At 42.0% G+C, this 21,103-nt stretch overlaps 1 protein-coding gene across 1 annotated transcript; it reads left to right on the plus strand.

Moving 5' to 3' along the window:
* Positions 1-9,744: 9,744 nt before the first annotated feature.
* REXO2 (RNA exonuclease 2) lies at positions 9,745-20,651 on the plus strand. Its single transcript, XM_052652947.1, has 7 exons — positions 9,745-9,945; positions 10,965-11,048; positions 14,772-14,849; positions 15,443-15,554; positions 16,868-16,976; positions 18,253-18,306; positions 20,220-20,651. Exons 1-7 carry the CDS (start codon positions 9,799-9,801, stop codon positions 20,347-20,349), a joined length of 714 nt encoding a protein of 237 aa, XP_052508907.1. The 5' UTR covers positions 9,745-9,798; the 3' UTR covers positions 20,350-20,651.
* The last annotated feature ends 452 nt before the right edge of the window (positions 20,652-21,103 follow it).

Below are 21,103 nucleotides of genomic sequence, written 5' to 3' on the forward strand. Positions count from 1 at the left end.
GAATTTGAGCTATTTCAAATCCTGAAAGATGATGCTGTGAAAGTGCTGCACTCAATATGCCAGAAAATCTGGAAAACTCAGCAGTGGTTGGTAGACTGCAAAAGGTCAGTTTTCATTCCAGTCTCAAAGAAAGGCAATGCCAAAAAATGTTCAAATTATCCCACAATTGCACTCATCTCACATGCTAGCAAAGTATTGCTCAAAATTCTCCAAGCCAGGCTTCAACAGTACATGAACTGCAAACTTTCAAATGTTCAAGTTGGATTTAGAAAAGGCAGAGGAACCAGAGATCAAATTGCCAACATCCACTGGATCATGGAAAACTTAAGAGAGTTCCAGAAAAACATCTACTTCTGCTTTACTGACTACACCAAAGCCTTTAACTGTGTGGATCATGACAAACTGGAAAATTCTTCAAGAGATGGGAATACTAGACCACCTGACCTGCCTCGGGAGAAATCTGTATGCAGGTCAAGAAGCAACAGTTAGAACTGGACATGGAACAACAGACTGGTTCCAAGTAGAGAAAGGAGTGCATCAAGGCTGTATATTGTCACCCCGCTTATTTAACTTATATGTAGAGTACATAATGTGAAATGCCAGGCTGAATGAAGCACAAGCTGGAATAAAGGTTGCCAGGAGAAATATCAATATTCTCAGACATGCAGATGACTCCACTGTTATGGCAGAAACAAAGAAGAACCAAAAAGCTTCTTGATGAATGTGGAAAAAGAGAGTGAAAAAGTTGGCATAAAACTCAACATTCGTACAAGATCATGGCATCTGGTCCCATCATTTCATGGCAAATAGATGGGGAAACAATGGTAACAGTGAGAGACTTTATTTTGGGGGGGCTCCAAAATCACTGCAGATGGTGATTGCTGCCATGAACTTAAAAGACACTTGTTCCTTGGAAGAAAAGCTATGACCAACCTAGACAGTATATTAAAAAGCAGAGACATTGCTTTGCTGACAAAGGTCCATCTAGTCAAAGCTATGGTTTTTCCAGTAGTTATGTATGAATGTGAGAGTTGGACTACACAGAAAGCTAAGCACTGAAGAATTGATGCTTTTGAACTGTGGTGTTCGAGAAGACTCTTGAGAGTCTCTTGGACTGCAAGGAGATAAAACCAGTCAATGCTAAAGGAAATCAGTCCTGAATATTCACTGGAAGGACTGATGCTGAAGCTGAAATGCCAATACTTTGGCCACCTGATGCCAGGAGTCGACTCATTGATATTGATATCAGGCAGTGTATCAGGCAGGTTGTTTACTGTCTGAGCCACCAGTATACCTGGCCTACACTGAATATTTATCCCCATAGTCTTTTGTCCAATAATGTGGCATTGACTTTGGACTACTCAAAATTAAAGAATTCTTGAAGTTTGGCTGCCATGGCAATTACTACTTGATTTAAGCTTTTTATCAAGACAGAGATTACCCAGTAAACTGGGAGCATAGTGAGGTGAGTGAAAGTCACTCGGTCATGTCCAACTCTTTGTGACCCCATGGACTATATAGTCCATGGAGTTCTCCAGTCCACAATACTGGAGTCAGAAGCCTTTCCCTTCTCCAAGGGATGTTCTAAACCCAGGGACTGAACCCAAGTCTTCTGCATTGCAGGCAGATTCTTAACGAGCTAAGCCACCAGAGAAACTGAGAGTATAGGAGATGGTTAAATCTCAACAGCTGTATGGGTGCAAAGGAGATCCCACTGACAAAAACTTAACTTTCTGCTGCCCTCTACCTGAATAACACAGGACCTCAGCTCTCTGCAAAGCCTCCTACCTGGTTATTTCTGCACTTCCTAAACAGGTTCACCTACTCCTAAAATACTGCCTTTGTGCTGGGTTCTCCATGTCCATCTAGTATCTGTCCAAAATCTTCAAAGTTTACCCTATTATCTTTATTCTTTTTAAAAAAGATTTATTTATTTTTGGCTGTGCCTGGTCTTCATTGCTGCAAACTGGCTTTCTTGAGTTACAGAGAGGGGGTACTCTCTAGTTGGGGTGCGCAGGCTTCTCATCGCAGTGGCCTCTCATTGCAGAGCATGGGCTCTAGGGCTCTCTGGCTCAGTAGTCGCAGTGCCTGGGCTGTGCAGCATGGACTCAGTAATTATGGCTCACAGTAATTGCCCTGAGGCCTGTGGGATCTTTCCAGAGCAGGGATCAAACCCGTGTCCCCTGCATTAGCAGGCCAATTCTCAACCCCTGGGCTACCAGGGAAGCCCTTACCCCACATTTTTATGGAGAAATAAGAGAGGCCAGATACAAGAGGCCAGGACTGTTATGCCAGTGACACTTTCTCCATGTGAATGGAAATATCAGGAGTGAGAAGAAATTTCTCTCTCTGTTCCTCATCTCTGTTACTCTCTTGCTTCAGGTTTGCCTTCTTGCGTGTCTGTGGGCTAGCAGAGAACTCATGTAGGGTTGTGTGACATCATTATTAAATGTGCTTTTTATTAAAAAAAAAAATCTATTTAGAATACCTCTCTGTTCCTTAGACATGACTCCAGTAGGGACTCAACCAGGAAACAAATCTGCTGCTGGCTGTCGCTGTTCTCTCAGAGCCCTTCTTTCTCCTCCTCTGACTTTGTCAGCTTTTGCGCTGCACTGTGCTTTTTGTTTCAGACTGCTTCTCCCTTTAACTGATTTCTCCCCGAAGATATTCCTTACCAGTCCCAGAAACAGACTTCCAGTAGGTTTGCTTCACCAGTTTATTTAGTATGTGCCAAAGCATACAAATCAAGCTGAGGAACCTCTTTATATGCTAATTAGATTTTTGAATTTGCACAAACTTGAAATTCTCAAGTTTGGCCTGGGCTTATGGTTGTGTTTTGTAGACAGCTTGCAATCCCTCTCCTCTAGCTTCAGCTATGCTCTCTATGTACATGACCTCCAAGTTCATGTCTCTATCCCTGCCCTTGTTCAAGTTCCATTTTGGAATGGAACTTACCAATTCTTACCTTTTCTTTCTGTGATTTGTACTTTCCTATTGGTTTCTCTCTCTTGCTAGATATCTCTTGCTAGATCTCTCTCTCTCTCTCTCTCTCTCTCTCTCTCTCTCTCTTGCTGCTGCTGCTAAGTCGCTTCAGTCGTGTCCGACTCTGTGCGACCCCATAGAGGGCAGCCCACCAGGCTCCCCCGTCCCTGGGATTCTCCAGGCAAGAACACTGGAGTGGGTTGCCATTTCTTTCTCCAGTGCATGAAAGTGAAAAGTGAGAGTGAAGTTGCTCAGTTGTGTCGGACTCTTAGAGACCCCATGGACTGCAGCCTACCAGGCTCCTCCACCCATGGGATTTTCCAGGCCAGAGTAGTGGAGTGCGGTGCCATTGCCTTCTCCGTCTCTCCTTGCTAGATATCTCCATTTAGTTGTTCCCTTTGAAGTGCAACTTATCTTGTCCACACTAGGGACACTGAAGCTTCAACCATTCCAAAATGGAACTCACTGATTCTTACTTTTTCTTTCTGTGCTTTGTGCTTTCCTGTTAGTTTCTCTCTCACTTGATTATTTTACTATTTTTTCTTACTTTTTCTTTCTGTGCTTTGTGCTTTCCTGTTAGTTTCTCTCTTACTTGATTATTTTGCTATTGGCTGCTCTTGGTCTCTTGCGCTGTGCGGCTACTTCAGACCCTCGAGCCCGCAGGCTTCGGTAGTCGCGTCATGTGGGCTCCGGAGCCCGCAGGCCCAGTAGGCGTGGTGCCTGTGTCTAGTTGCGCCAAGGAATGCGGGATCTGCACTGACCAGGGATCAAACCCACATCTGTCCCTTGCACTGGAGGGTGGACTTTTAACCACCGAGAAGTCCCTCTCTCTCATTTTAAAGACTAATCATTCTAGCTGCTCAGATCTAAGATGTTCTGTCTAACTGGGATATCCTTACTCATAATATGTGTTGTTAAAGTTCTCTTCTCTCAGGATCTAACCCAATTTCTATCCTGCACCTCTTTGGTCAAAGTTGACCCTTTCCCTCTACATCCCCATAGTGCTCTGTGTAATTCTTTAAAGCATTGGCCTCATCTTCCTTGTATTAAATTTTATCTCCTGATTCTTGTACAAAAATAAATGAGCAGCTACTATATAATGTATTAGAATGTATAATGTATACATTAGAATATATAATGTATCTATGTTTTTATGTAGTCATCACATAATCTATTTTACAGATGGAAAAATTAAAGCTGTTTCATTATCTGTAGAACAAAGAAACAAACAAAAAAATAAACTCTAAACCTAAAATGAACCATCAATATTTTAAATACTTCCAGTGTCTGGTATAATTTCAGCTTAACAAACATATTTTTCCTTTGGCATTCTAGGACAGTTGTTTGATACATACTAAGTAGTCACTATTAAGTATCAACTATCATACAAGTTTCTTGGACTTAAGCGAGATAAGATGCAAATCAAATTTCAAGAAAACCTATAGAGCGTCCATTTCATACAAGATTATATTTGGCTTGAATTTTTTTTTACAGTGGTAGAGTTTTAAAGGCAAAAGGTTTATCATCTTTTATTCCTCCCAAAAATCACTAGGAGGAAATAAACAGCAGTTTATCTGTAATCAGCAGTAAACCTGACATCGACATTTCTCAAGACAAGGTATCACAAGGCAGGAAGATAAGAGATATTATCACCAAACAGTTATTCATGAGGCACCTACTGCCTATTTTAAAATGCTTTATGAACAGTAGGACAATTCATAGCTGTGAGGTAGTCACAGTACTTTGGTGACTATTAACTAGTATAACTACCATTACTAGCGGACTGCCCTGGTGGCTCAGATGGTAAAGCGTCTGTCTACAATGCGGGAGACCCGGGTTCGATCCCTGGGTTGGGAAGATCCTCTGGAGAAGGAAATGGCAATCCACTCCAGTACTATTGCCTGGAAAATCCCATGGACAGAGGAGCTTGGTAAGCTACAGTCCATGGGGTCAAAAAGAGTTGGACACGACTGAGCGACTTCACTTTCACTTTCACTACCATTACTATTCGGCTCTGTGCTAGTCCTACACAAATATAAAAATTATTGTATTCTGGAAATTAAACTCAAGGTAAATAGGATAGTGATAAAGCATATCAGATAAAGCTCACTGAGACATAACTGTAACAATGTTAGGTTTATGAACTTGTTGTAACAATTAACACGAGGAGCTGAGGGTCTCTCAGAAGGAATACAGAAGGGCTTTTTAAAAATAGGGTCTGGATAATTCTAAAGAAGAACCAGGAGAAGTAGGGATTACCTTTGGATTGATTATCACAGCAAACTCTGCTCAGCAGGTAAGAAGATCAAAGCAGGGCTGCAGAAGTCCTGGTAAGAAAGCAGCAATAAAGAAAAAAAAAATCCATGTAAATATTCATAGTATCCAAAGGGCAAAAGCAACCTAAGTGTCCACTGACTGATGAGTGGATAAACAAGACGTAAATACACACAATAGAATGATATTTGGCCTTAAAAAGGAAAACATTCTGACACATGCTACAACTTGGATAGATTTTGAGGACATTAAGTGATAAAAGCCAGACACAAAAGGACAAGTACTGTATGATCCCACTTATATGAGGTACCTAGAATAGTCAAATTAATAGAAACAGAAAGTAAAACAGTGGTGACCTGGGGCTGAGAAGGGTGTGGGCGAAAACGGAGTTAGTACTTAATGGTATGGAATTTTCAGTTTGGGAAGATGAGAAAGTTCTGGAGATGAATGGTGCCAGTATGAATGGATTTAATGCCACTGAACTGCAGACTTAAAAATGGTTAAAATGGGAAATTTTATGATATTTTACCACAACTGAAAAAACGAAGATAAAAAAACACTTAAAAAAGAAGTAGTGATCTTTAAGTAAGGAGAGGGTTGGTGCAGTCTTGGCCATGTCCTGTTAGATCAGAAGTAGGTGGCAGTCCCAACTCAGACCCTTACGAACAGAGCACGACCTTGAAAGAGTTGAACCCCCTCTCTCTCTCTGGCCTTCAGTTTTCTTCGTTATGGAATGTGGGGTAAGGATGAGTCACTGCCAGAGTCCCCTCTAACTCAAACAGCCTAGGGCCTCTTGAGGCTGGGGAAGTGGGGTCTAGCACCAGTCTCTGTGCCCAGTCCTGCCCTTGTGACCTTAGGCCCAGAGGGACAGGATCATTACAGTCTGACTACCAGCATTGTTGAAAAGCTGACTCAGGTCCTGTTTCCTTAGAAACTACAAAGTTAAGATAAACGTGGAATGCTGCATCTGGAAAACTCTTATCTGAATCTCTGCCCCTGCATTAAAAATCGAGGCAGTTTCTCTGTGTCAAAGTGACACACATGGCCCAGATTCTTTAAAGAGGAGCTGTTACATTGTCTCTGAAATTACTTCAAACAGCAAAGTTTCTCATAGTCCATGATTTTAGAGAACCAGATTTCTTGGCATTTTACCCTTGTTAATTAACAAAAGCAGCTTCCCTGGTGGCTCAGCTGTAAAAAATCTACCTGCAATGCAGGAGACATAGGAGATGCAGGTTCAACTCCTGGATTAGGAAGAACCCTTAGAGAAGAAAAAGGCCATCCACTCTAGTATTCTTGCCTGAGAAATCACATGGACAGAGGAGCCTGGCAGGCTGTAGTACTTGAGGTTGCAAAGGGCTTACCTGGTACCTGGTAGATAATCCACCCCACCTGCAATGCAGGAGACCCTGGTTTCATTCCTGGGTTGGGAAGATCCCCTGGAGAAGGGATAAGCTATCCACTCCAGTATTCTTGGGCTTCCCTGGTGGCTCACCTGGTATAGAATCCACTTGCAGTGCAGGAGACCTGGGTTCGATCCCTGGGTCGGGAAGATCCCCTAGAGAAGGAACAACTACCCACTCCAGTGTTCTGGCCTGGAGAATTCCATAAACTGTACAGTCCATGGGGTCACAAAGGGCTGGGCACGACTGTGTGACTTTTACTTTCGCTTTAGCAACTTAACAACAACACAACAAAAGCAGTTCTTACAGGCTCATGACAGAAGTGAAAAAGCATAAGCTCTCAACAGAGTGGTGTGGCTTTGAGATAAATCGTTATGAAATGAAAATGGAATGAAATGAGTGAGTCCACTGTGGGACAAGGCTGATTTCAGATTCAAGGGCCCAATATTCTTCTATCTGCCCTCCTTCTTTTTTCTTTTTTTCTGGACACACAGCTTGTGGGATTTCAGTTCCCTGACCACGGATTGACCACAACAGTGACAGCTCGAAATCCTAACCTCTAGACCACCAGGGAACTGCCTGCCCTCCTACTTATTTACAGGGTTTGGATTTGTGAATTTGGTGCATGTATTGCTCTGCTTTGAGATATTAACCTTTTCAATTACCAATCTAATATTATTACACACAAAACCCAATAAACAATAAATCTCCTTACATTATAATACCAATCATCTAAAGTGTCTTTATTGCTATGATGAAAGTACATTACTATGAAAACCGAAGTTTCAAAAATGTCCATACATAATTTTAACTACCCAATACTTTAAGATTATGATCATAAGTTTTCAGGATACAAGTTCTTAAATGTGAATAGCATTTCTTAAACTGTGACTTGTAACAAAATGGATCAATGTTAAAGTAGGAAATTTGAAAACAAAAGGTGATCTTTGAAAAGTTAAGGATATACTAATACTTCAGGAGGATAAAAACTGCAATTGATGAAAGTTTACATACTTCACCTGATTCTACTTTCTATGAATCAAGTTTAAAATGAAGAAAACACTAAAGAAGAAATGTAGACTATTTCTTTAAAAATATTAAAAAAATTTACTTTTTGTATACTCTTTCTTATAAAGTAAGCTGCTGCTGCTGCTGCTGCTAAGTCACTTCAGTCGTGTCCTACTCTGTGCGACCCCAGAGACGTCAGCCCACCAGGCTCCCCCATCTCTGGGATTCTCCAGGCAAGAACACTGGAGTGGGTTGCCATTTCCTTCTCCAATGCATGAAAGTGAAAAGTGAAAGTGAAGTCGCTCAGGCGTGTTCGACTCCTAGCGACCCCATGGACTGCAGCTCACCAGGCTCCTCCGCCCATGGGATTTTTCCAGGCAAGAGTACTGGAGTGGGGGGCCTTGTCCATAAAGTAAGCTACAAGTGGGTAAAAAGCTACAGGAAAACAATGTAACTCATTATTAGAACACACACACACACACATACACACGACCTGCACTTGCTTTGATGATCTTTTGAAGAGATTTTTGGGGTGCCCTAGCAGGTGGTGGGTTGGGTACACAGAGAACTTGAAGATGAAATCCAGGACACTATGTTATACTGATGGCTCTTTTTAGGCAACGTGTCTTCTGTCTCACAAAATCAGCTCACTGGATATGAATTACTGGGTGATGGACCACCAACTCTGTAATTAGAGGCAATATGGCTTTCAGAAAAATATACACAAGGTATAATTCCAGGCCTAGACCAATGTTTTGTGACAAAGTCGTACTCAGCACTCCAACTTGCTACTGAATAGCCAAACGTTTAAGAGATTTATGCAATTTGACACTCCAGGGTCGAAAGATCCTTTTGGGGGCCACTTCTACTCATGGAAATAATGGAAACTATAGCTGTTAGTGGAGATTAAAAACTTCGAGCAAAACCAAAGCAGACTGCAGAGCGGGCAAAGCTGTTTTTAGTTCATTTTAATTTAATTTGCTGCATAGATTTGTTATACAAGCACACTATTTAACTATGAGAATTTGTGAGGGTGGAGTAGGAAGTCATTACCACTGACACCTAACAGGTGAACTGAAACAGACCACGGGGGCACGTCCTCATAAGGAATAAGAAGTAACCCTTTGCCAATGAAGGAAAGGGATTTTATTCAGCACCTAAAGCGTGCTAAGTGATCACTCCGATAAGCTCTCATTTAAGGATTTCTAAAGGTGGAGAAGGCAATGGCAACCCACTCCAGTACTCTTGCCTGGAAAATCCCATGGACGGAGGGGCCTGGTGGGCTGCAGTCCTTGGGGTCACTAGGAGTTGGACACGACTGAGAGATTTCACTTTGACTTTTCACTTTCATGCATTGGAGAAGGAAATGGCAGCCCACTCCAGTGTTCTTGCCTGGAAAATCCCATGGACGGAGGAGCCTAGTAGGCTGCAGTCCATGAGGTTGCTAAGAGTCAGACATGACTGAGCAACTTCACTTTCACGCATTGGAGAAGGAAATGGCAACCCACTCCAGTGTTCTTGCCTGGAGAATCCCAGGGACGGGGGAGCCTGGTGGGCTGCCGTCTCTGGGGTCGCACAGAGTAGGGCACGATTGAAGCGACTTAGCAGCAGCAGCAGCAGCAAAGGTGGAGATGGTCTTCCGGCTTAAAAAGCACACCGCTCTGCTGTCGCATGTAAATGAGAAAGTGTGTGGAGTGACAGGTAAGTAAAAAAATAAGGGGTGGGGGGAAACAGCAAAAAAAAGGATACATTTGAAATAAATAGGTAACCAGGTCTTTTTCGAGTTAAAGTAAGAGAGCTCTTTCTCAGCTAGGCGATTTGCAACTCATCCAAATTCAGGAAATAACTCTTGGAAAAGAATAAACTTAGTTCTGAAAAACATGCGCGTCCAGTAACATCCGAAAACACGTGGCGGGGGCGGGGCAATCGGGCGCAACAGCAGGCAAGACTCTAAGTCCCATCAGCTCATGCGGCAGCTAAGCCGGACTGCTCAGGGAGAGTCGATGCACTGGCTGCTGGGACTTGTAGTTTTCACTCCTGCGCCTCCCCGCGGGTTTGCGACGTTTAGCGACTATCGCGCCTGCGCCAGCGCCGGCTGAGAGGCTGGGGCCGTGGCGGCTCGTGCCGGGTGATGCTAGGCGGCTCCCTGGGCTCCAGGCTGTTGCGAGGTGTGGGTGGGACTCGCGGGCAGTGCGGGGCGCGGGGTGTCCGCGAAGGTGGCGCAGCCATGGCGGCGGGGGAGAGCATGGCTCAGCGGATGGTCTGGGTGGACCTGGAGGTGAGTCAGGTCGCTCACGGGGACAGGGGAGACGAGTGAGTTTTCTCGGGTGGGACCGAGTAGCCGAGCGTGTCCGGGGAGAGCAGCGGTATCTGGATCTCAGGTGTGGCAGGTGAGCGCCTCCCGGCTGCGGGCGGCGCGGGGCAGGTCGAGGGACCGGAGTCCTGCGGGTGTTGAAGACGGTGCCGGACTGTGGGGTTTCTTTTCCAAAGGGAGGTGTCATCCATATGGCTTCCCTTAACCCCCAGTTCCACCCAGGTGTGGACCTCCCTAACGCGGTGGTGCGCTTCGGGTCCCTAGGGTAGGGGGTAGGCACAGCACTTCTGCTAGACCCCACTTCCCCAGCCTTACGGGACCCTAGGTTGTTAGAGCCAGATGGGATTCCGGAGATGACTCAGCCTTACCCCACATTCCATAAAGAAGAAAACTGAGGCCCAGAGAGAGAGAGAGAGAGAGAGAGAGAGAGAGAGGATTCAGCTCGTTCAAGGTCGTGCGGTTAGTGAGGGTCGAAGCTGGGACTACAACCCAGTTCTGATCCCTTTAGGTTTTCCATACTCAGCCAAAGATTCCCCTCTTCCTTGAGCCTCACTTTTCTGGTATTTGAAACGGGGATAATAACATTCAATTGTGATGACGATCAAGTGCTGTAATTAATATGAAAACTTCGTAAACTCTGCAGAGATGCAGTGAAGTTGTCTAACTCTTCCAAAATTGAATGCTGTCAGCACTCAATTTTGCTAACTTTGCATCTATCCTAGAGTAGGACTGTGACGCCTGACATGTAGCGCGCCGTTGGTAAATGGTTGTTGAATAAATAACCCGTATTGAGTGCCTTGAGGACTTACCTAAGGAGCAGTATTGTCTCTTCTATCCTGGCTGTGGAATATAAGTTAAATATGCTTGAGGGATGTCCTATTAAATAAACTTGAGTGCAGTAGGCTATAAAGATGGTTTTGTGTGTATATATATATATTTTGCTCTATGTATATATATATATACTTTTTTTTTTTTAATTGCAGATGACGGGATTGGACATTGAGAAGGACCAGATTATTGAGATGGCCTGTCTGATAACTGACTCTGATCTCAACATTTTGGCTGAAGTAGGTGATGCCTTGTAATACATCTAAAGCTTGTCTCTCCCCACCCGGCCTCATCTCTTTATTTAAAAAATAAAACTGATATAGATTAAGGTCCAAAATAATGTTCTAGGTCATGGTGGGCTTGGTACTAGAACCAAAGTAATCCATCTCAGAACCTAGTATTTTTCAATAGTTATGGCAAAAATTCGGAACTATAAATTCGATCATTTACTAAGAGCTTAGTGCGTGCCAGGCACAATTCTAAGTGCTTTACGTGTATTCACTCTTAATTGTTACAGCAACTATAAGGTAAATACTGTTATACTCATTTTATGGAGAGAGAAGTTTTGGTACAGAGTTGTCGGGTAATTTTCCCAAGGCCACCTGGCTAGTTATTGGGCAAGCCAAGAGTTTAACCAGGCAGTCTGAGTAAAGGGCTCCCAACCAATAAGACAATCGACTACAGTCACGCCAGGATCAGTGACTCATGCCAAAGGTGACTTCTGTGTATCATAACCTTAGCTTTAACTTGACTTCATATATCCAGTTTCTACCTTTTCAGCCAGGGCATGTGATTCATCTAGATCACTATTAAGATTTTAGAATTTCTGTTGATACAGAGCCATGAGCTATCCTGTTGACATAAGGGGCATGATTAAGGTTTTAACATGCTGCTTTTAACTGAAACATTAAGGAAAACAAATAAAACACACCTGTTGCAGGTTGCCTTTCAGCCACTCACAAAGCATTTAGTAAGTATATGACAGCATCTGGTTGGTAGAGGGTGAAGTTCCGGGCCCTAAATAATCTTGTCATACTGTCGGCTCTATTAGAGGCAGTGAGGAACTCCAGAGTAGGAACACAAGTTTAACTAACACAGGTTTGTTAAAATAAGTTTCCAGAGGAGCCTCTGATTGATGTGTTACTGGCACTGGATACATTTCACAGATCTAACCTTAAGACTTCCACTTATTTTCTTGGTCAGGTAAGGGAGGAGGAGCCATTTTAGATAAATTGTTACTTTTGTGGACTACCAGGCAGACATTGTGAAGTACCTCCTGGTATATCAGCAGGGGGAGAATTATGATACTTTGTATTTCTCATAGTAGCAACTACCTTTTTCTTTTTTCTTAAATAGACAGCCACCCCTACCCCTCCCAACATGGCAACTTTATATAAATCCTGAGTTTTAGGTTTGGTTGTTTTTTCCTGTCACTTGGAATTTTCTAGAGGTGAATAGTGAAGAGAAGTGTCTTTATTCACCAACCTTACTTACCCTTGGCTGGAGAAGAGTTTTCCCCTCAGACTTGTTGATATAATGTGAAATACTGACAGTTTAATGGACCAGTTACTTGATATGTACCCTGGAGGAAATTTGGGTCTGTAGTCTCACAGCTGCAGATGAGTGCGGCATTTGTAAATAGACCCAGTCGGATGAGGATAAGGATGTTTAAAAAAAAAAAAAAATTGCTACAGGCCTGTTGGCTCTGAAGTGTCAGTTCTGTGGAAAATGTTTTATTTTTGTATACAAGTCTGGGGAAGATGTTTTATGTTAGAAGAACAGACATCCCACCCCAGAAATTTTTCTGTAGGTAGCTTAGTGTGCCATACTGTGATCTAGAGTAAGTTATATAGTCTTAAGTTGATAGATGTTGGCTTTTTCCATCGTAGTTTTTTAGAATTGTGTTTTGTGATATGAGGTTTTTGGTTTTGTTAAAAAAAAAAAAAAAAGTGTTACCAAAACAAGGTCCTGGGGCCTTCCCTAGTGGTCTAGTGGTTAAGACTTCCTGCTTCCAGTACAGGGTGGGATGGTGGGGGTGTGGGTTCGATCCCTGGTCAGGGAACTTAAGATCCCACATGTTGTGTAGCATAGCCAAAAAAAAAAAAAAAAACAATAAACAAGGTCCTTCTGAATAACACAGGGAACTATGTTCAATATCCTGAGATAAACCAGAATGGGTAAGGACATATGTATAACTGAGTTACTGTGCTATACAGCAGAAATTAACACACCACTGGGAATCCACTATACTTCAATTAAAAAAAAAAGTTATCAGAGCACATATTTTTGCTTCTTCATGGAGATTGCCATCTCCTGTTTTCTTGTTTGGCTAAAACTCCTTGTTGCTGTCAGGCCTATTTTAGTCAAATTCTTTCCATTCCTCTCAGTAACTGCAAACTACTTTTCCCACCTTTGTAGTGATAATACGTTGGATTTAGAGTCTTTTTTTTTTCCCCTCAGTTCAAATATTCATATCTATAATTTCTTTTATCCTGGTAACATCCCTGTCAGGGATGGGGGAGGGGTGGTTTGTTATCTCCATCTCCCAGAAGGAGAGACTAGGAGGTGACTTGCTGTGATGCCACAAGTTGAGCTTCTGTGTCTGCTGGAACTCTGACTCTCGGGTGATTGTTCAGGTAACTGGAGCTGAGAATTTCAGGGTCAGGTGTGTTTTTTTTCAATCTTTCAGATACCGCCAATTACTTTTTCAACTGTTAAATGTGAAAATGCTGTTAAAGAGTGTAGCTTTCTGCAAAACATATTTATTGCGAGCTGTTGGTTTTTTTCAACAGCTATTCTCTTGCCTGATCTTACTCCCCAACGTTTTTGTATTTTTGTGGTACTTTAGTATTTTGTATGCATATACAAATGTGTGCCTTTCTTTTAAACAAGTGTAAGTGAACTTATAAGCGTATATATACTGTTCTGCAATTTGCTTTCTGTTTTTTGCTTGGCAAGATAGGAACTGTTTATAGTCAGTGGTTGGCAAGCCTTCCCTGCTGCTGCTGCTGCTAAGTCGCTTCAGTCGTGTCCGACTCTGTGCGACCCCATAGACCGCAGCCCACCAGGCTTCCCCATCCCTGGGATTCTCCAGGCAAGAACACTGGAGTGGGTTGCCATTTCCTTCTCCAATGTATGAAAGTAAAAAAAAAGACCACATATTAAATATTTTAGGCTTAGATACCACATACCTCTCGGTCACATGTTTGTGTGTTTTTCAACCCCCTTTACAAATGTAAAAATCATTGTTAGCTTGCTGGCAATTAAAAGTGCCAGAAGCTGAGGCTATAGTTTGCCGACCCTTGACAGGTATCTATGTCCTTTATTTTAAAAAAAAAAAAATTATTTTTGATTGGAGGATAATGGTGTTATAGTGTTGTGTTGGTTTCTGCCATACAACAGTGTTAATCAGCCCTGAGTGCAGATGTGCCCCTCCCTCCTGAGGCTCCCTCCCCCGCCCGGCCCCATCCCACCCCTGCAGGCTGTCACGGAGCAGCCTGAGCTCCCTGTGTCGTGCAGCAACTGCCCTCTAGCTATCTGCTTTGCATATGGAAACGGATATTTTCCAGCGCTGCCACTCGCAATTCGTCCCACTCTCTCCTTCCCCTGTTTCCAGAAGTCTGTTCTCCATGTCTGTGTCTCTATTCCTGCCCTGCAAACAGATTCATCACTACCATTTTTCTAGATCCCATATGTGTGTGTTAATATACAATATTTGCGTTTTCTCTCCATAACAGGCATCAATAGGCATTTCGGTTTTCAGTTGTGTACATGTGCGTTCGTTATTTTTTGTTGTCATAAACAATGCTGGAATGAATGAGGACCACTTTTAGAGTTAACAAAGTGCCCTCATCTCTATTCCTTTCTCTGGTATATATGTTTACTTCTTGATGCAGCTTGAACTCAGAAACCAAGTGTATCCCCAGTGATTCTGGATGATTAACAGCTTTTCCTATCCACAGGGTCCTAACCTGATTATAAAACAGCCAGATGAGTTACTGGACAGCATGTCAGACTGGTGTAAGGAGCATCATGGGAAGGTAACATTACCACATGGTAGGACTGTCACTTTGGGGATCAGTAACAAGTTTGTTGCCCCCACATCTGAGTCCTAGACCCTTCTTGGATGGTATTTTTAAAAGGATAGATGAAGATTGCTTGGGAAACTGCTTGCTTGTTCACTTCATCTTTGGGATCTCTCGAGACCATCTTCTCATGAATGTCCTCTTTCTCGCCTCTCCTGCATTCAGTCTGTCGCGAGTGCACTGCGGATTATCAAGTGTTGCTCAAGTCAGTCTTTTGGATAAGGTTAGACATCAACTTTCAGAGAAAGGAGAACGCTGCTCTCTTGTTACTAGTTGTTTCTTCCCAGAGGTTATATCCTTGGACCTTGAGCACCATGTTTTCTGACCATGGGGGAATGCTGTTAACTATCAGGAACATAACTTATTTGACTTGGATTCTTTAAAAAAAAAAAATGACTGCAAAGATGGCAGTTTCAGTTTGCACTTGAGCTCTGTAAATGGTCCATCTCTGATTATATTTGCCCGCTTTAGAAGTGGAGTTTCATATCTGGATGCCTTTGAAAACTGACTTCATGTGTCTTGGTGGGGCTGGGGATTCTCTCTTGCAGTCTGGTCTAACCAAAGCAGTGAAGGAGAGCACAATGACCCTGCAGCAGGCAGAGTATGAATTTCTCTCCTTTGTCCGACAGCAGACTCCTCCAGGGCTCTGTCCACTTGCAGGTAAAATCCAGTCCTGTGTCTGCCTTGTAGAGAGTCTTCCATTGTAGCGGTTCAAGAGACTGTGGTTCCAGAAAGATCCACGCAGATCGTCATGTCTTCTACTTACACCCCAATTTGGATTATGCCTCTTACTTTTGTGCTCAAATTTCCTTGTATAATTTATACATGAGTATCAGGGAAAATGCCCTGAAACCTGACATGAGCTCTGGGATACGCAAATTAGCTCAATAACATTTTCCCACATACTTTTATTATGGGAAAATTTTAAATATACAGGAAAGCTGGATATAGTTGTTAACTTTGTGCCATATTTATCTGTCTTATTTTTGTGGACTTGTGAAAGTAAATTTCAAGCATCATGACACTTAATTCCTAAATAATTCACTCAGCATTTCCTAAGAATAAGGACCAAGAGATCATTGTTATATTTAAGTAACCACAAGATCCTTGTCACATTTATGATGATTAAAAATAATTCAGTAACATAGTCTGATATCGAGTCCATTTCTAAAATGTCTGTTCTTCAACCAGGATTTAGTCAAGACTCATGCATTTCATTTGGTTATTCTGTCTCTTTAGTCTCTCAATCAAAAATGTGTACCTGTCTTTTCCCCTTGTGACACTGACTTTTTAAAGAAATAGGCCAGTTCTGCTAGTATTTTGAAACAGTTGTCATTGTCAAAGGGAGTTTAATGTCCTGTGGCGATGTATTTGTATTTGTAAATGTAAACTGGTATAGTTACTAACAGTTTTCTTAAATATTCATAAAAAGTTTTGACCTTAAGTACTAGAGCATGTATTGTATAAAATTTCCCCCTAGCCAATGCAGTCTATTTTAAAGTTCTTATTAAAAATTTAGTGTTTTTTTTTAAAATATAAAGTACTATGTGGAAACATGAATGTAGATATGATTAAAACTGAAATGTGAATAAAGGCTTATCTACTTATATGATTCAGTTAAATTTTTAGTGTTGGATTTTATGGTGGGAGAAAATTTGCACATTGGTATTAGCTTAAAAAGTAACGGATATGAGCATTATTTTAAGTATGTGGAATGATAGATTCATCCTTTTGTCTGTAGAGTGCCATTTTCAAATTTATTATGAGCTAAACTGAGACTAAATATGCTGAAATCTGCACTTGTAATCTAATCAGATACAGTCAAATCTAATTTAGAAGTTTTGAGATACTTTTACAAATTGTTTGAATTTATTAAAAAAAATCATCTCCAATTAAATACAGTTTATGAATTTTTATGTCCTCTTGTGTACCACTAGAAATACACAGATGCTGTATGCTTCGTGTCTTTCTAGGAAATTCAGTTCATGCAGATAAGAAGTTTCTTGACAAATACATGCCCCAGTTCATGAAACATCTTCATTATAGAATAATTGATGTGAGCACTGTTAAAGAGCTGTGCAGGTAAGGGCTGTATTTAGGATCCATTCAGTCGCCTCATTTAGCATGTTTTACTTTAGAACTTGTGCAGAGTAATGGAATAGAGCTGTAGAAATAAGGGGGCCAATTGGTTGTATAACTTCCTCATCCTAGTCTTGCTTGAACTGGTGAGCCCTGGGGAAAGAACATCAAAAATCTTCCATATGAATTTCACTAATCCGTAAAATTTCTTGAACACCCATCTCTGTGCTGCATATTGGCCAATGCGCTGGGGACATAAAGCCCTTAAATGCTTAGAGTCTAGTGAACTGACAGATATGTTAAAAAAAAAAAAATCCACCTGGATCGTGTACTGTGTGATGACGTTGGTCAGGGAAAAGTGTGTGTAGAATTTTTCAGGCATGAGAGAAGGACCACCCGACTGCAGGAGTGAGGAGGGTGGGGAGTTAGTGGAAACTTCACATAGAAAATGGCTTTTAAGTTGAGATTTAAAGAAGAGTGGGCATTTTCCAGGTATTTAAGGTGAGGAGAGAGCATTCCAGAGAATAGGCAGAGGTTCGAAGATATAGGGTGCAGGAAGGTAAGGGTGATATGATGAGATGATTCTGATTAAAACATGGTAAGAAAAGAGGGAGAAAGGCTCTCACTGTCTTGGAGAGAGAAGGAGCTAGGGAAATGGTGGTGATACGATGAGATAATTCTGATTAGAACGTGGCAAGCAAAGAGGGAGACAGACTTGCACCATCTTGGAGAGAGGGAGCTAGGGAAATGGCAGTGGCTGGTAGAAGCAGTGTGGATGTAGTGTGTTTGAGAAGATCAGTAGCAGGGCCTTGAGTGCTTGAATGGGGGCGTGAAGACAGGGAGGAGATATAAAGTGTTTCTAGTTTGGGCAGCTTGGTGGGTGATGGAACTGTTCAAAGACAAAGGGGGGCGTAAGAGGAGGAGGAGATTTGGCTGATGGGGGAAGGGAGGTGTTGAGGATGGTGAGTGACCCTGCGTGTGTGGGGCTGGAAACGTCTGGTGGATTTTAGCTGGAGTTGTCCTGGATACCCGAGACAGAAGCGAGGGAGAGGGCAGGGCTGGAGTGCACAGATTTGGGAATCTTAGTCATGATCTTGCCTGAAAAGAAGCTATAGAATGAAGAGAGGTGAAGGAGGGAGATGGAGTCCCAGACAAGGCGGCAACTCCATAGTCACAACCCAAAGGCCTTTTTCAGTGCTATTACGTTAACTTGAAGGACGTAATTATTCAGTGCATTTGAGACAGTTTCCTTTGAGAGTTCCGTTTTTGCTGTGTATAGACGCTGGTATCCTGAAGAATACGAATTTGCACCAAAGAAGGCTGCTTCTCACAGGTAAGTTTGGCTCCTTTTAAGTGCTTGGTCATCTGCCATGTACATAACCCCCGAATTCCTGACTGTTTGAAATAATGTCCCTTATCCCTTGGGGGAAAAGTAAAGGACAACTGTATAAAGATAACTTTCTTTTACTAAGATTATCAGGAATTCTGGTCAGTTTTCTAACATTCCCTTGTGAGATAATGTACGGTCTTATCATCTTTATTGCTGTTTTGAAACTCGTGGATAACTTAGTCTGGAACGTATGTGAAATGGTGTAATTTTTCTAGTAGTGAGCAGTATTAATTTTCTTCCCAGCAAGCATATGGGCTTGTAACTATTTAAAATTTGAGCACTTTGTGTAACGTTGTACAAGGCAGTTAGCCTGATGTCAACACTTCTTAGTTTTTCAGAGTGTTTTCTTTTTGTGTCTGCAGCCTTAGGCCCAAGTACACAGGGAATTTAAAGATCTTGTGTATCTGGAGTCCTCTTTTACTTGTTGGCATTGTGGCCTTTCAGGAAGGACATAGGGCGTGATGGGAGACGCAGAAGCTGGCTTCTAAGGGCAGCTTTTGTTTCCTCCATGTACTGAGTCCCTACTGTGTGCCAGGCACTGTTCTAGCCAAACAGGAAGACCAAGTCCTTGCTCTAAAGAGCCTGGCATTCTGATGTTTTTTAATTGGGCTCTCATGGACTACAGCACAATAATACAGGTCTGGAGTACCTCATGTGGAACAGTTGGGGCTGAAGGCGTTTTGGATTTAAGAATTTTTCAGGCTTTAGAAAGGGAGTAATAGCCCTAAACGAGGTCTGGGGAAGCACTCATCTTTAAACATGTGGCTGTTTCTACAGTGAAATGTACAGATATTCACACCATGTGGCATAACCAGTGACTGTAAATAGCCTCACATCAAGTGGGTCAGGTTTTGCCACAAAGTGGGCTGTAGAAGGACTTTGGTTTTCAGCTCTTTTTAAATTTCATTATTGTGGCTAAGATGTAGTGTCCCTTGATTTAACCAGAGGCTGTATTTTTGACAGCTTCAGCTCTCCACCATATGCCTAAGACCTGGAAAGAAAGCAAAACTGTTGCCCTAATCACGAAAGTAATTCATAAAACTCTTGCACTAAAGTTTGTGCAGTTTGATCTCGAGGAGCGGCCCTTGGCCCATCTTCAAAGCAAATTGATTTACTTGCCCACTGTTCTGATAATGTTGAGTACCTGATTTCTCAGACTGTGACACACGAGAAACGGCATGTTAGAGAAGAAAGAAGGAGGTTAGATGGAAGCGGGCAGCCCCTAATGATAGTACAGATCACCTCGACAGAGGAGGGAGGTCCTCTGTGGTTAGGTGCTGTCTGAGTATGGATGTTTATTATGATGGCTGAGTCACCAGTTATGTTTGAGTACATGAATGTATTTTGTGCAGGACATCATTAAGTATTGCACACTGTCTCCCAAACTATATGCCATGTGCTGGGAATCCCGCAAGTGTGGTCTATTTAAGTTTTTGAAATACCATGTCTACCGTACAACCTCCTCTGGGGAATTCAAAATACACATCAGTACATTAAGTACTTTACAAAAAACTTCAAAAGAGGAAATGTTTAATCTAGTTTTCCCTAAATTATTTGACCCTGGGACTACCCCCCGCCCCCAGCAGAACACTTCACTGTCTTATGGAACAGTTTGGGAAACCTTTATCTGTTAAATTGTAGACGCCTTTTTTTGGGAAGTCAAACAGTTTTCAAAAAAACAAGCACTTAAATTTGTTTTACCAATGCGTTCCACTCCTTGTTGATATCAGATAGTTGCATTTACAGTAGTACCCATTGTTCTTAAGTTATTCATAAAAAGTTTCACCTTTGAAGAATGGTGATCATCTCCTCTGACTTTCGGACATTTCAACTCAGCATGGTGTGTTTGCTTGTAGGGCGCTTGATGACATTAGCGAAAGCATCAAAGAACTTCAGTTTTACCGAAATAACATCTTCAAGAAAAAAACAGATGAGAAGAAGAGGAAAATTATAGAAAATGGGGAAAATGAGAAGACTGTGAGTTGATGCCAGTTCTCATGCCGCCGCCACGCGGCTCTCTGGAAGCAGCTTCTGGTGGTTTTTTCTTTTTCCCTGGGCTCACGCTGTTTGCTTGGCCGATCACCTTCCTTCAGTTAACTTGCATCTCCAGATTTTTCAAGCAGACAGCACCTGAAAATTATTTTTCTCCTAACATGCTGTTTTCATTATGACACAGCAACTCCTTTCTAAGTACCAGGTCACGTCTACCCCTTGGTACATACCTGTATTTGCTTTTAGACATTTCTTTTGTTTAAAAAAATAATAAAGCTAGTTCTATTGAAATGCAATCCTTTTTGTACTATCGATTCTTTAGTAGTTTGATTGGAAAATGATGTGTTTTTTTTCCTTTTTTAGGTGGTGTGCCTAATGTTTACATTCTCATAGTGCCATTTGAGGTGAACTAAGTTTCAGTTCTGTTCAGTAGGAAGTGAACTTACTGTGTCTTGCTTTACAAGTTAATAATAGAATAAGTGGAGATAGATTCAGAGAAGCAAATTGGGCTCATGATTAGTAATAGTTACTGAACTAACAGAGCTCTGGAATAGCTACTCTTTACTATATTCAAGGGTTACTGAATAGATACTATATACAAGGCAGCCATGGGGCTAAGTTTGTAGAATGTAAATAACTGGTTGCCCTAGGTATAATGGTCAGTAAATATTTGAAGAGGGATTTCAGTTTGAATATCTTAACTCCTAAGTTTGTGTGTTTTAGAGTTCAGTAGTAAGGTGAGTCCTCA

Source organism: Budorcas taxicolor, chromosome 15 (assembly GCF_023091745.1).
Source record: "Budorcas taxicolor isolate Tak-1 chromosome 15, Takin1.1, whole genome shotgun sequence".
Lineage (NCBI taxonomy): Eukaryota > Metazoa > Chordata > Mammalia > Artiodactyla > Bovidae > Budorcas > Budorcas taxicolor.